General features: G+C 48.9%; 2 protein-coding genes across 9 annotated transcripts in view; both read left to right on the top strand.

Annotated features, from left to right (window-relative positions):
- The window catches only part of GRID2IP (Grid2 interacting protein), a 102,287-nt gene extending 99,916 nt beyond the window's left edge, over positions 1 to 2,371 (top strand). For all 4 annotated transcript variants that reach the window (XM_034784234.1, XM_034784233.1, XM_034784235.1 and 1 more), the window contains one exon: positions 88 to 2,371. In XM_034784234.1, the coding sequence (XP_034640125.1) occupies positions 88 to 159 (72 nt within the window). In that variant the 3' untranslated portion in view covers positions 160 to 2,371. The remainder of the gene's footprint in view (positions 1 to 87) is intronic.
- Positions 2,372 to 5,387: 3,016 nt separating this feature from the next.
- SLC5A11 (solute carrier family 5 member 11) overlaps positions 5,388 to 14,278 on the top strand; it is a 24,954-nt gene continuing 16,063 nt past the window's right edge. The window contains exons 1-6 of one of the 5 annotated variants that reach the window (XM_034784244.1): positions 5,388 to 5,651; positions 8,643 to 8,819; positions 9,759 to 9,830; positions 10,669 to 10,773; positions 11,357 to 11,416; positions 12,275 to 12,379. In XM_034784244.1, coding sequence (XP_034640135.1) covers positions 8,688 to 8,819; positions 9,759 to 9,830; positions 10,669 to 10,773; positions 11,357 to 11,416; positions 12,275 to 12,379 — 474 coding nt within the window. In that variant the 5' untranslated portion in view covers positions 5,388 to 5,651; positions 8,643 to 8,687. Of the gene's footprint in view, positions 7,340 to 7,362; positions 8,360 to 8,642; positions 8,820 to 9,758; positions 10,774 to 11,356; positions 11,417 to 12,274; positions 12,380 to 14,278 lie in introns of those variants that run through there. The other 4 variants (XM_034784245.1, XM_034784246.1, XM_034784248.1 and 1 more) reach the window with 4 other exon arrangements.

The following is a 14,278-nucleotide window of genomic DNA, read 5'->3' as shown; positions in this document are numbered from 1 at the left end:
TCTGCGAGTCTGAAGCATTCTCCTTGTCCCTGGAGAGCTGGCTTTGCCTGATGGCACGTCTCGTTTTGTTTCCTTCTCTCCCTGCAGCGGGCGCTCAGTGACGTGCAGGCCTGCGAAAGCCAGCGCAGTCCCAGGATGACCTCGCCCCTCGCCTGGTGATGGGCTTGCGGTGACATTCGGTGCAACACTTTATTGCCAACAAAGTGCAATTGGTTCCTGTTGGTTCTAAATATGCTGCTGTCATGTTAGCACCAATCAGAACCATGGACCAAGGCAAAGGGGCTTGTTTGGTGGTAATCTGGACACTGTAGGAATAACTTCTGTGACAAGGCACCATGGATGGGTCCTGGGATGGATGTGGGGGGCGGGGAGACAGGGTTACAGAGTTAAGACAAACGCTGTGTTAGTCCTAACTACAGGATCTTACGTTTAGTGCCCTAGATTTCCAGTGTATTGTTGAATCAGGTTTGCAGACACACTGGGATGTAGAAACCCCCTTACATTTTGCAGAATCTGTATATGTCGGCAGTAGTAAACCCTGGGATCCCTGCCCAGGACTCTGTTGTGGGTGCACAAAGAGTTTTCTTCTCCCCACGTAACAAGGGCTCAGCACTCTCCCACCATGGGACACAGGCACTGCTCCCAAGGAGTCAGAGGGAGAGCAAGGCCAGGGCCTGCCCCCTACCTGGTGAGCAAGAGCTGCTTGGGCACAGAAGGCAGCACATGCCAATCCCCTTGAATTGGTGATGGAGCTGCCACTGGAGAGTGCTCTCCAGGGAACCTTGGGAGGAACCGCTGATGAGTCAAGCTGAATTCCTCCTCAGAGTCCCTGCAGCGCTTTCGAACCCACCAGCCAGCACTTAATATTTCCACAGCTCTTACCGGTCAGAACTCCCACTGACCCCGCACTGGTTGAGTCAGGGCGCTTCAGGGTTTGGGCTCTAGCAGGGAAAGGTCAGTGCCAATGTCAGGAGACTACCTCCCAGAATTGTGCACGGTGTATCCATTTTGTCTCCAAACATGGATCCAATATGATTTCATCCAGTTGTTTTATACAGTGGGACCATCCTGAAATTCCTTCCTGGCTGTATCATATTAGCTTAGGTGTGTGGCAATGACTGATGGGTCTGGACAGTTTACTAGAAAATTAACATCTTCCTCACCAGATCTACATGGACTTGCCAGGAGACATAGTTCACTGAGCATCTTGAAGCCTCCGTAGAAAGTGTAAAACCCTTGGCAGTCTGAAAGTCTAGCAATCAGTGGGATTCCTTCAAGCAGCTAAAGCCCTGCAGTGTAGCTTCTGAGGCTAGCCAGAGAGCCCAGCAGAAAACCAAGTATGTGCTCTACCTTTCAATCATTTACTGAGGGCCTGTAGTTCTGTGGTAACATCTGACATAATGTAGGATTCAATCGATCCTTCATGCCAAGTGTATTCTGTGAACTGCAGAACTGTACACACCATGCTCCATTGCTCTGGTAGCCTCTGATTATTCTGTAGGTAAATGTAATTATATCTGAGATATCCTTCTGGGATTAATGCTCTACTAGACTTCTGTGGTCTGCATGTGCCTCCAGGTGATACAGCTTGCTAAGATCCTTACAGCAAGAAGCATCAGTGCGATCACGTTGTTGGGCATTATTTTGTGCAAAAAGCAGTCATTGCCTTTCAACTCTGATGTGCTCTAACATCCTGCTCCTTGAAACACTCCAGCAACACCTGGAGCTTAGGTAACATTTCTCATCCAAATGCTTCTCCTCACTTGATGCCAGAGCAAGAGGTCCTCTCACAGCCTGTGCGGAGAGTAGAGAATCACCAACTGGTGCATTATTTACAGGAGACCTTATGTGCATCAAATCCTTTGTTTTCAGTACTTTTTAAAACTCCCCGCTGTAGAAAGTGATGTATATTTCCACAAGTGTTTTCAGTTTTTACAGCTTTAAGTGCCAGGTAGCTTCTAGCATTGTATTATCAGCTGCCCAAGCATTGCATTATCGGAGCTGTGTTTTTTTTCTTGATTTATGATAGGACAATGCATATTTGTCTCCATTCTGTGTGTCAATGCTGCATACTGTGTATAGTTGATCTTTTTTTAAGCACATATTATGTATTTAAACCGTCTGAGGTTATTTTGTAACTGTCATTAATGAAAATGCTGTACATAGACTTTGCTACCTGTTGTAACTTGACAAACTAGCTAAAACTCCAATCGCTTTGTTTCCAGATGGTATTTTTATGTGAAAATTTTCAGAGAACCAGAACTTCTGCGATATGGTTATTTTATTTGATAACAGGACTATGTGTATAGTCACAGTTCAGTCTTTACCCAAAACCAATGTGCTGTCCCCAAAATAAAGCTACTGCCGTCTGCCTCCCAACTGCATTTGAGTCCATTATAGGTAAAAACTATCACACACCCCGGTTTTCCACAATAGTCTTATAAAGAGGGTGTATTTCTGTGGTTGGCAGCTTTTATAACTGCACATCTTAAGACTGAATATTTTATATGGCCCGTCTTATTCCCTTGAGAGATCATTGCCCCAGTGAGGGAGAGGTTTAACTTGTTTAACCATCTCAATAGCAGCAGTAGAACAGAAGGGATAATTGCGTAATTATCTCGGCAGGAAGCTTCCTGTGGCTCCACAGTCAGAGAGTAGGGTGGGGAGTGTTTCGGTTTGAAATAGTGCTGCCATTTTACATTGCTCAGCAGTAAATATTTACTGTGTGCATGAGCCAGAGAATTGCAGTCCTCTCAAAGGCAATTGGAGCAGGTGGAGCTCATGTTCCCTACGGGATTTCTCTCCTGTGGCAATTGCTTCATTTGCATTAGCAGGAAATAAACCATGTGATTGATTTCCCAGATTTCCCATCACGGTGGCTGGTAGGCACTGTGGCTTTTTGCTCTTTGCATATATGTAATGGTTTAATCTGACAATGAGGCCTCAGCATAGGCCTAAAGGGTAGACTGAGTTTGAAAGAGTTTTACAAAATGCCCCAGATAAATGGCAAAAAGCCCTCAGTGCCACGTACATGTAAAATAAATGTACCTCCTTCCTAACTCTCTGAGCCCTGCACAACTGTTAGCTGAACAGACTGGCTCCTCCAGAACGTGAGTCGGACAGCTGAGCGGGTGCCCCAGCCTGCCTCACGCACACCTCCGGCATTCCAGCAGGCCATTCCGAGGCCGCGGCACTTTCTAGAAGAGCCCACTCACCACAGTTAAATACCGAGCAGCCCTTCCCAAAGTGCCCTTAATGAACGAGAACACATGCTGCTGAGGTGAGCTACTGAGTGCCATTGAATATGCTGACCTAAAGCCACCACTGCAGCTAGTATCTGACACAGTACCTCAGCGTAACTCTTAAGTCACGTGCTCTTGAGATCAGTTGATTCTTTGGTGATAACCTCGAACACTCTAGAAAAAAAAGTATCATTTGAGAGCTGCCCCTGCAGCGCTGCGCAGTTAATCATTAACAGTTTGTGCCTGGACTGCTTTGCGCCCCTGCGCCTCTTGTAAGGACATCGGAAGTGGCTGAGGCACAAAGCAGTCAGTCTCCTGATCAGTGTCAGACACTGGCTCCTCCCCTGCCTGGCTCAGCTCTAGGATGTTGTCTTCCTCTTGCAACAAGAACAGAATCATCCCCAGCTAAGCTGAGGTTCGATTTCAGACCTTGGCATGTGTTAGGTTTTCTCTGTTTCCTGCAGCAAAAGAGGAGACACTAGAAAAAATGGAATAGCCTCAGTGGAGTCACAGCAGAGACGAGTCTGATTCAGTCGAGACCCAGTGGACAGAGTAGCTGGGATAAAATGACACCTGATCACCATCTGTGTCAAAAACTGGACCAAACCTGAACCTCTTCTCTAGCTACCTTTAAAGGTCCAGAGTCCCTGCACTTCCTGGAGTCCCATGCACTGAGATAGGGGCTCAGATACCATGGCGGTGGATGCTGTGAAGGAAATTGAAGAGAAATCCCAGAGGAAATAACTGTACTCAAAGCATTTTCTGGCCCAGCTCCAACCTGGAAGGGCTGAAAATCAGCCTAGGTTCAGTGCGTAGGTGCAGGAGTCTGGAAGCTGGCAGAAGGATCTGGCTGCTGAAGTCTGAACTTTCTGAGGATCTGCCTGTCACTGGTTACAGACACGATTCTATCAAATCACAGATATTGAATCCCAGGAAATCCAATTAAAATATTGCTAACTATGAGTCAGGGCCCTCAAAATCATGTGACGGGGGACAAAATCACAAGCTTTTTCTTTGTCTTCTGATTTCTGAGCCTCTGGGATTCACTCCAGTCACATTTCCAAGCCTTTCTTCACAACTGGGAGGGTGAGGACTTACCTTTTTATAAAAATGAAAGCTGAGATTCTCCTGCCGTCTCCTGGGTCCAGCTGAGGGGCTTTAAGAGAAAGATCAAATACGGCGAGACTTGCAGAGTTGGCAACACTGGTTCAATTAGCCAGTCAATGAACAAGTGAACCAAACGGAGGAGATGGGTTCCCTAGAGTCCTGTGAAGCTTTGTCAGATCTATCCCAGGTGGGAAGTGCTTTCCCACTCTTCAAGGCCACGCTGTGGGAAGCAGTGGGGATCCCAGGAGCTCTCATCCTCCCAGGCGATGATGGTCACCACAGTGTCAAAGTGGAACAGAGACCGACCACAGTGTCAAAGTGGAACAGAGACCGTGCCAGCTAAAAGGCCAGTAAAACATAACCTCAGAGAATGGAAGATTTTAAAATCCTGACTTCAACCCACAGCCTCAGGAAGTGATCCTGCCTGGGCTAAGTACGTGAATGGGTTAATACTAGTGTTTTGAATAGCACTGGAAGCAGGGGGATATTTCTGAATCAAACATGTTCTCTGACATCATGTAGTGCCGTGGGACCTTCTGGCTGAGAACGGCATACACAGCAATGCTTGGGGCCTGCCTGGCCAGAGGCCAGCAATAGTATCTATTTCAGAGAGTTGTATAGCACCCCCTGCTGCAGCATCTCAGTGCTTTGGAGAATTCAGGTCCCTCTTTAACATTTTTAATCCATGTATTATTTGACATTAGTGGTTTATTTATTTTAATATATTTCTGTCAGAGATGATGCCTAAGACAGAACCCAAATCTAGATTCAGATTGGGATCCAGATGAGAAGTTAATATCCAGATTTTGGATTTGTGTTCTGAGCACTCACCCTGCCCCAAGATTGTGGGGTGAAGGGGAGATGGATTTCTCCCCCCTGCTTTTTACAGATCTAGGGCTTAGCTGTGACTTTAGATACAGAGCTGGATTTCAGCTCCCCTTAGGGCTTGGGGAGTTCATCTTGGGAGGCTGGCAGAGCCCATTCCTCAGTGTAACTCATCTTCCTTTTAGCTGGAACGATTGCTTAAGAGAGTCGCACACTTTGGAGTTTGACCCCACAAGCCCTGATAGTGAGAATGGCACAGACTTCACACCAGAGGAGAGAGGGACTGAAACCGTAACTAGGGCGAATTAGTTTAACTATCCCCCTTACACATTTTTCTTCTCATTCCTTGTGAAACTGTTAACAGCTTCACTGGCAATTCCTGGTTCCCTGGCAATATTTAAGCTGCCCTGTGGGCTGGCAGGCGGTTGGTCGGTGGTGCCTAGTGCAAGTGAACAGAATGGGACCCAGCTGAACATGGTAAGTTCCTTTTCAGTGTCTTGCTTGAGTCTGGGATGGTCGCAGTTAGTAGGTGGGTTCAGTTCTGGTTGTGGACTCAGTTTTATCCCGTCCACGTCTGTAGGGTTTTTAGCAGGTGAAAGGAATTAGGAATGTTTAAAAATCCTATTTAAGAAGCAACAGAAGTGATACAATCCCGGCGGGTTACAAGACACCCATATGGGCTGCCCTCTCTCCCAGGCCATCGATAAAGGGTTGGCTTCAACCGATTCATTTCAATGCCACAGATGTTCTTTGCTCACAATCCCTGACTAGCGAAGCACTGCAGCTCATGCCAAGGGAACTACGGGAGACTCGGTTGTGATCTGAATTAGCAAAACAGTCAAACTTTCCACTAGCTCAAGGCGCACATAGAATTTGAAATCAGATGCATCAGAGTTTACTAACCTTCTCCCTGCCCCCAGGCAGGCTGTCCTATGGGGGATCCTATGGAAAGACCAGTAAGCAAATACCTACCACAGGATCTAAATTCCCCTTGGCATTCCCCTTGGAGTATATGTATATCTTCACTTCCTTTCTTTACTGCTGTGAAGTACCACTGCAGCGTTGGCTGTGTGCTACAAACAGCTGCATTTGGGGGTGAAGCAACTCCTGTACAAAAAGCCATAATTCCTGCATCGTGCTAAGCATGTGCAGCTCACAGTGGGTGCTCGGCATCACTTGGGATTTCGGCCATTCTGTGGTAAATGCTTTACATGAAAGGGGCTATAGACATGTCAGGCAGAAGTAGCAGTAAGTAGGATGTGTTAAAACGCTGGCGATTGAAAGCAGGTAAGAGACCATCGCTCCCTTGGGAGTGGTGCTCACCCTTCAACTCTCCTCCAGCTGCATGAACCAAATGCGGCTACTCCTGAAGCACGATAGGCCGGAGGACTGAGCCCAACAAGGGGCACTGGCTAGAGCCGGCACCTTTGAATATTTGGCTAACGGGATGAAACCACTCCATTGTGCAGCCACAGGGCCCACTCCGGTGCCGCTGCAACATTGCCCCAGTGTGTGAGGATGTTGGACAAGCTGTGGAGAATCCACACTCAGTTCTTTCACTCATCCAGGCATGAGAGACTAGCCACGCCAGAGACAGGCATGGCTGGGGACAATTCCAGGCAATTCTTTAGGGAGAAGGTAATGCTTGGGACTGGTAGTTGCTGACTGGTCCCCTGGAGAGGCTGCTTTGTTTCCTTGTACCGGTAAGTGGGCGAGGCCAGTGGCCGTGGCGAAACTGACACCCACGGACAAGGAGCTCTTTTGGCTCTCACCTCCTCAGGGCTTTCTGAGGCAGAACTTGTTTGTCTGCTCCTCACTTCCACAGCACCAGGCAATAAGAGCCTCTTTGTCAGAGGAGCTGAGCGCTGGGCCAGAGCACACGCTCCGGGGCCTTTTGGGTGAGACAACCCACCTCTCCCGCTGGGGGTGTCGGTTTTTCCCCACACCCAGGCGGCATCGTACGGTGCCCCATTTTGGGCACAAGAGGCCAAAGGCTCCAGCCTGCGAGTGACGAGGGAGCGAGGAGCAGCAAAGGCTGGATCTGGCCATCCTGGAAAGGACCGCCCTGCAGTCCAGCTTCCTGACCCGTTCGAAGGGCGCAGAGCGAGCCCCGAAGAAGGGACGCTCTGTCCCCATTCAGAGAACCAGCTGCGGGGAAAGGAAAGGTAAATCACTAGGGAGCTGGGCAGTGATGCGCTGGTGGGGGGTCCTGGGGGCTCCTGGGAAACCCTTGTTAAAGCCCCACCATCAAACTGAAGGGGAGCTGCTTGGGGCAACCTCCCCACTTCTAGTTGCCCCCTCTCTGGCTATGGCTAAAGCAGCCCCATAGAGAGGACTTTCCCTGTGCTTCTGCAGAGCAAATGTTCTGCCTGTGCAGGGGACGCAGTTGTACCGAATGGTAGATTTGTTCAGCTCGTTCCCCAGGGGAGGACACCTCTCCTGGAAGGTCTTTGCTCTGTGCCCGTGCTCCACATGGCACAAGCTGGCCATTGCAGGGCACTCTCAGCTCACTCAGCGGAGCTCTCAGATCCCGGCCAGGACACTCAGTGGTTTGTTCACCCTCTGGTGCCACCTCCCCCTGGGCCTGGCTTTAAAGAAAGAGCTTTTGTTTAAGTGGAAAACAAACAAATATATCATCCCCTCCCCCCTCCCTGGGGAGTGGGTCTGTGGCAGGCAGAGGGAGGAATGTTTGTGGAAGCCTCTGGTTAGGTATTGAAACCTGTCAGTGCTGTGCTTGGCAGCAGCAAAGCAACACAAGCAAGGTTTGCTGCTCATCCCTGGTGCCTCCGCACTTCCCCCCGCCCTGCTGCGGGTACATTGTCTCAGCACCTGGTGTTGCATTTCTATTTCCCCCTCCTGCCATGCAGGGCGGTAAGGGAATGGCACGGGCAGTGCCTGGCCGCCAGCCATTTGGACTCACTTGTGAGGTGGGTCAAACATTCTCTCCTCCTGGGCCCACGTCCATCTCCGAGTAAAGGCTAACAGAAAGACACCCGCTGTCCTTCCCTGGAATCTGGGCCGGGCCCTTTGATGGTAGCACAGAGCGACCAACCATCGGGATGCTGGGCGTTCACAATCACCCCCGCTCTCCTGGTTTCCATGGAAAGAATTGCTCAGCTCTTGTTTAGTTCATTCTTTCTTCTGGCTATTCACAGGCATTTCTGTGGCTGCGGCTTCTCTCCAAGGTCAGTGCATACAGTGCTGCCAAACCTGCAGCCACAGGGCCCCTCCAGACCACCCGTTTTTTCCTCCCCCCCCATCTGGCAGTGATTGCTCCGCTCCCCACAGCACAGGGTAGGAGCTGCTGCACAAAGGTAACACGAGTTGCCCAGAGGAAAAGCCCGCCCACCAGCTTCAGACACCGTCCCCTGCTGGCCCAACTCAGGATGGGGGCAGCATCCTCACTGCGCTGCCGTCGCTGCCGTAACCACACAGGTCCCTATAACTCTCTATCCCACTTTTCAACAGATAAATGCATCAAGAAAGAGAGGAACTGAAACCGTATGAGATGCAATGGAGACCCTTGGTAGCACTCCGCCCTCTGTCACTCCCAACTGGAACACATTTCCCCAACAGAACTTGGAGGCTGTGGACATTGTTGTTCTTGTTCTGTACTTTGTATTCGTCCTGGCGGTTGGATTGTGGGTAAGGAGATGCTCTTAGATCCTTTCTTATGTGTCCTGTTATATTTAAAGGTGATGGTTGCACAAGTAGCACTTTTTAATTTTTTTACTAAGGCTTTCATCAGGCCTAACTTCGCTGGCATCAACTGACCAAATCAAAAGCACAACAGTGTTTTGTGTTTTTCCCACCTGTCCAACCAGATCTAGGGATCCTAGAAGTGCTGTTCAGGGTCAATGTTTTTTTTTAAACACTTGAGGATCTTTCGATGGAAGAGGTGTAGACTACAATCCAACACACATGTTAGGCTCCTACAGAGCTATCCAGAAAATCATTTCGGCTTGACAATAAGATTCTGATCGCATACTACAATTCCTCTTAAACTGTAACTAGGTCATACATCAACTTTCTGGCATGGCTTCTATCACAGGAAAAGGCCAACCCAGCTGCCACGAGATTGGACAGGAATTGCTCCTCTCTCCAGATATGGGGGCAAAACTCATGTAGTGTGATATATGATAAGTGAAGACAATAAAAAGTGAGAGTCCAGAGTTCTAAGTCTAACCCTGCGTGTCCCTCTCAGGTACATCTGAAACAAGTGATGTCCCTAATCAGTGACCCAAATCTGCGTGCATTCCTCATGCATCTGGAGTGATCATGACGTTTATTGCAGAAAACACTGAACCAGGAAGCTGAGATTGTAAAAAAACTTTGCATGTGATACAGACCTAAACCTCTCCGCTGTGGCAGTTCCCTTCCTCTCTCAGCAACTATTTCAGATCTTTGCCACACAGAATCCTGTAGCTGCAGCAATTGAGGGTTCTTCTGCCATAACAAACTCACCCACGTCCCGTGGGGATGACAGTATAGAGTGTCCCTCTGGGGTAACTGCTGTGCTCTGTAACGTTCTGAGCAGAACTTGGAGAGTTCTAAAGCTTTTGTCCTGTTTTTCTGCTTTCCCAGTCCATGTGGAAGACAAAACGAAGCACGGTGAAGGGTTATTTCCTGGCTGGAGGAAAGATGGTTTGGTGGCCTGTAAGTGTCTCCATCAAATTGCCTGGTCCACTATGTCACAGTGAGACTGAACGGTGCTTTTGTCCCACTGGCATGTCTCTCTGTGGTCAGAACAGGAGAGCCTGGGATCTGCTTTTCCAAAGCCTATGGGGAGGGGGCACTTCCCATCCAACAATATGCCTGTCACAGCCCCCACCTCCTGCACCAAGACAGTTCCTGTTTGCTGACTTGCAGGACTCATCTGTTTCCTTAAACGTTGGGTTGGGGCTTCCGGGGCATGGGTGGCTGGGTCTCTGGAGAGGAAGGGGCATTTAGCTGGTCTGGTAGGGGTAGGGGTTTGATTTGGGATGTGCTGATCATAATGAAGTAAATAAAGCCATAACCAGCTAACTGATCAGTTGGCGTTTCTCTTTGTTTCATCCCGTGCCCCTCTGCTTGTCTTTGAGGCTCCCCAGTGAAGGGACCGTGACGCCGCAGCTAGGAAGCGGGCTGCTTCCATGTAACCTGACAGATGAGTGACAGAGCAGGAGGGAAGGAATGAGGTCTGACAGCAGTACCGGTGTCAGCGAGCGAATGGGGCGAAGAGAAAAGGCAGCAGGGGCTAGGAGGGAGGGGATTTCAGTTCCCACGGATTGTGAGGAACCTGCAGTCTGGCCTGTGGGAACTGGGGCTCTGCAAAGTCTACATGGAATGGATCCAGTGGCGAGCTAAGTTCAGTGGAAGACACTGGTCCACTCCATTTATTTACATATGGCTCACTTCTGAGACCCCCCCCACCGCTGGGCTAGGAGCTCCTCTCAGGGTCTGAGAACGATGCCTTATGCCATACACAGAACTAGCCTCCTCTTTATCTCTGCAGGTGGGTGCGTCCCTGTTTGCTAGTAATGTTGGGAGTGGGCATTTCATAGGCCTGGCTGGATCAGGGGCAGCGTCGGGAATCGCTGCTACGGCGTATGAGTGGAACGTAAGTTTTGCACTGCAGGAACTGCTCTCGATATCATTGGAAGTTGGCTTGGTCCCTTCTAGCTTTTACCGTATTGCACCCACATGGCTCCATCTGCAGCTATGTAAGAGGCAGAAGCTGTTTCCATATTAATTAATGATATGATATTTATTATATTTATATTTATTATTCTAATGCACGAGGATAGTTCAGGTTGATCTAACATATCAGAGTCAGGGTCCTCAATCTGCTCCACTCTGCTTGGCATTGCAGCTCATACAGGGGCACTGATGTTGGGCAACATTACATCCTTGGTCAGCATTGTAACAAACCTGTGCCTGTGTAGGTCTTTGCGGTTGTCACTATGCTGCATACAGCGGCTCCTTGAAACTTCACAGGAAGAGCAGGAATAGAATTCAGATCCCTTAGCTCCAAAACCCCATGACCTACTACATGAGCTAGAGAATCGCTGTTAGCTATACAGGGCATTTGAGTCACAGCTGGACAGTTGTGTGTACACACACACAGAGGCATGCGTGGGCATTAGCCAACTGACAGCAGCATTTTTCACTATCTCTGACCTGTGTTTCCTTTGCCTCCCTAGGGAATGTTTTGTGTTTTGGTGCTGGCCTGGCTATTTCTTCCTATTTACATAGCAGCTGGGGTAAGTCAATGGGCCACACTATGCGTATCAGTGACTTGCTTTTTTAACATCCTTTTAAATGCTGAACCTACTACAAAGCCTGTGCTGCGGGTAAAAGTTCCCGAAGCAGCAGCGTTCCAGGACTCCCGTGCAGGGGTGTTCTTCTCTTGATGTACTGACTGAGAGGAGAAGAGCCCATGAAAGATTTACCTTGGAAAGGAAATCAGTCAGGAGATCTCATGAATGAAAAAACATGGTTTAGAAAGGGGATGAAAGAGGGGACAGGAGGACCCACTCGTGTTGAACCCATCGGAGCAATGCCATGTCCCACTGCCAAAAGCAAGAGCGACTTCTAAGTGCCTCCTCGGAAATGAGACTTCAGGGACAGAGGCTAGAGTTCAGGTGGAAATGGTGCTTCCCTGACACAACGATGAGGAGAGAGGTTGTGGTGACACTTGACATTCCAGAGCCACTGCCAAGCGACTGGGGGCAAGTCTGACTTTACCAAGTCGGGGCACAGGTGATGCCTTGAGAACTGCTAGGTAGGGCTAGCCAAGGGAACCACATGGGGTACACAGTTCCCAGATGAAGTAGGGAACAAAGCAGATGGTGTTTTTGCAGTTTCTAAAGGGTGTGAAGGCTCCTTTATCAAGTAGCCTCACTGGACCTTGTGCCAGACTCTAGAGGCAAAATATTGGTGACCATTCATTGTGTAAGAGTGTGGAGCTGAGAGGGACAGACATTTCCCAGCAGATATGCCAAGACACAGCAACTGGCCAGGGTTTGTCAATCACACAAGGTCTGTACCAATGCCTCTATATGTTACTTAGAGGAAGTTGTTGTATTCTACCTCCTCTGATACAATCTCCTTCCCTGCAGGTTACAACCATGCCTGAGTACTTACAGAAACGCTTTGGTGGCAAAAGAATACAGATCTTCCTGGCAATTCTCTATTTGTTTATCTATATATTCACCAAAATATCAGTAAGTAAGTAAGAAGGAAAGAGGACTGACTAGAATTCACTTTGAAAGAGTATGTCTGTATTAATCTATGGGACTCATAAGTGCAGCTGAGTCCTGGTCCCCGCGCTGCTATAATGATAGTGATATTATGAAACAGTCTTGGAAGAGTGGAGAAAAGGGATGGATTTCAATTCTTTCAAGACGTTAGGTGCCAGACCCCAGAATCCATAAGCTTTGCCATGAATGGTTTGAATGTTTGCTGCTGTCAGAGGGAGAGCTTGGGAATGTATCACAGCACACCAGTCCAGTCAAGGGGAAGGAGTCGTTTTCATTGAAGAGTTGTCTGTTCGATTTTTGGCATCTGCTCAGTTAATTTGACTTAACCTCTCTGTACATTTCTTCTGACAGCAGCAGGATATAGGAGCATATGGGAGTGGGATGCACCCTCTGGCTGGCAGAAGCAGCAAGTTTGCTGGCTGCCTAGTTTAGTAATGTATTGCTCCTGTTCGCTCTAATGCTTTAAATGAGTGATGTATTCAACCTTTGTGCAGGGCCTTGCCAGCTGTTAATTAACCACCACATAGTGCTTGAATTGACAAAATAAGAAGAAAAACTCCTAGCTGGGTGTTTTTCCTTTTATAGGCAGCAGTGGGAAGGGTAGACTGGCACATGCTTCTCGCCCCCCTCCCTCCTTGAAACTGAAGATGCCTGTGGTATCAGACTGGGGCCAGGTGGCTGGTCCTCGGTAGGGTTTTTTTTATGGAAACAATCAACTATTTTTTTCAAATCTCTGATGACAAGTTTTCTGAGAGAGAAATTGGATCATTCCAAACCCCAGGTGCTGGATAATGGGAATAATGGGACAGGCCTATTTATTTACAGCTGGCCAAAGTCATCAAGGCTTTGCACATATACATGTTTTCATGGTCTGCAGGTTGCATTTATACCAAACTTTTCTGCAGAGCAACCACCTTAGGCCACCGGGACACAAGGAGGCTGCATGGTTCCTAACCCACAGCTCTATAACAGCACATGGTGGAAACCCCTGCTGAGGTTCATCCAACGCCAGTCAGAGGAAAGGAATTTGCACTATGCCAACCCCTGGAGCTCTGGTTGGCTACTGTCCTCAGAACTCCCCATACACAGGGCTCCAGCACATATGGCTGCTCCAGTTTCTGACCCTCGTTGTCCCCTCACTCTTTGGCTCTCACTCCGTGCCCACTGCTCCTGAGGAATGGAGAAGCGCCCCCCACCAATAAAAGTAATTTCTTCTTTGAACTCAGCTCTCTCTCAATGGAAAACTCCTTCCCCCCCGTGCAAAATGAGCATTTTCCTCATTAAACTGTATTTCAAAACTATATTGAGCTTGGCTGTTAATGAGGAGTGTGGAGAAGGAGGTGAGGCCAGATTAGGGTTTATGTGCCAGTTGGAGCAGCTGCCCTTAAGATGGATAGAAAACAAGGAGTCATGAAAAGTGAATAGGTCCTTGAGAAAAAGACGGTTACTCACCGTTGTAACTGTTGTTCTTCGAGATGTGTTGCTCATATCCATTCCAAACCCGCCCCCCGTCCCCACTGTCGGAGTAGCCGGCAAGAAGGAACTGAGGGGGCGCCGGGTCGGCTGGGGTATATATTCAGCGCCATGAAGGCGCCACTCTAGGGGGCTCCACAGCCGACCCGGCGCCCCCTCAGTTCCTTCTTGCCGGCTACTCCGACAGTGGGGACGGGGGGCGGGTTTGGAATGGATATGAGCAACACATCTCGAAGAACAACAGTTACAACGGTGAGTAACCGTCTTTTCTTCTTCGAGTGCTTGCTCATATCCATTCCAAACCCGCCCCCCGTCCCCACTGTCGGAGTAGCCGGCAAGAAGGAACTGAGGGGGCGCCGGGTCGGCTGGGGTATATATTCAGCGCCATGA

Source organism: Trachemys scripta, chromosome 10, assembly GCF_013100865.1.
Source record: "Trachemys scripta elegans isolate TJP31775 chromosome 10, CAS_Tse_1.0, whole genome shotgun sequence".
Classification (NCBI taxonomy): domain Eukaryota; kingdom Metazoa; phylum Chordata; order Testudines; family Emydidae; genus Trachemys; species Trachemys scripta.
Note: the sequence above shows the minus strand (reverse complement) of the source record. Positions and strands in the feature narration are given on the sequence as shown.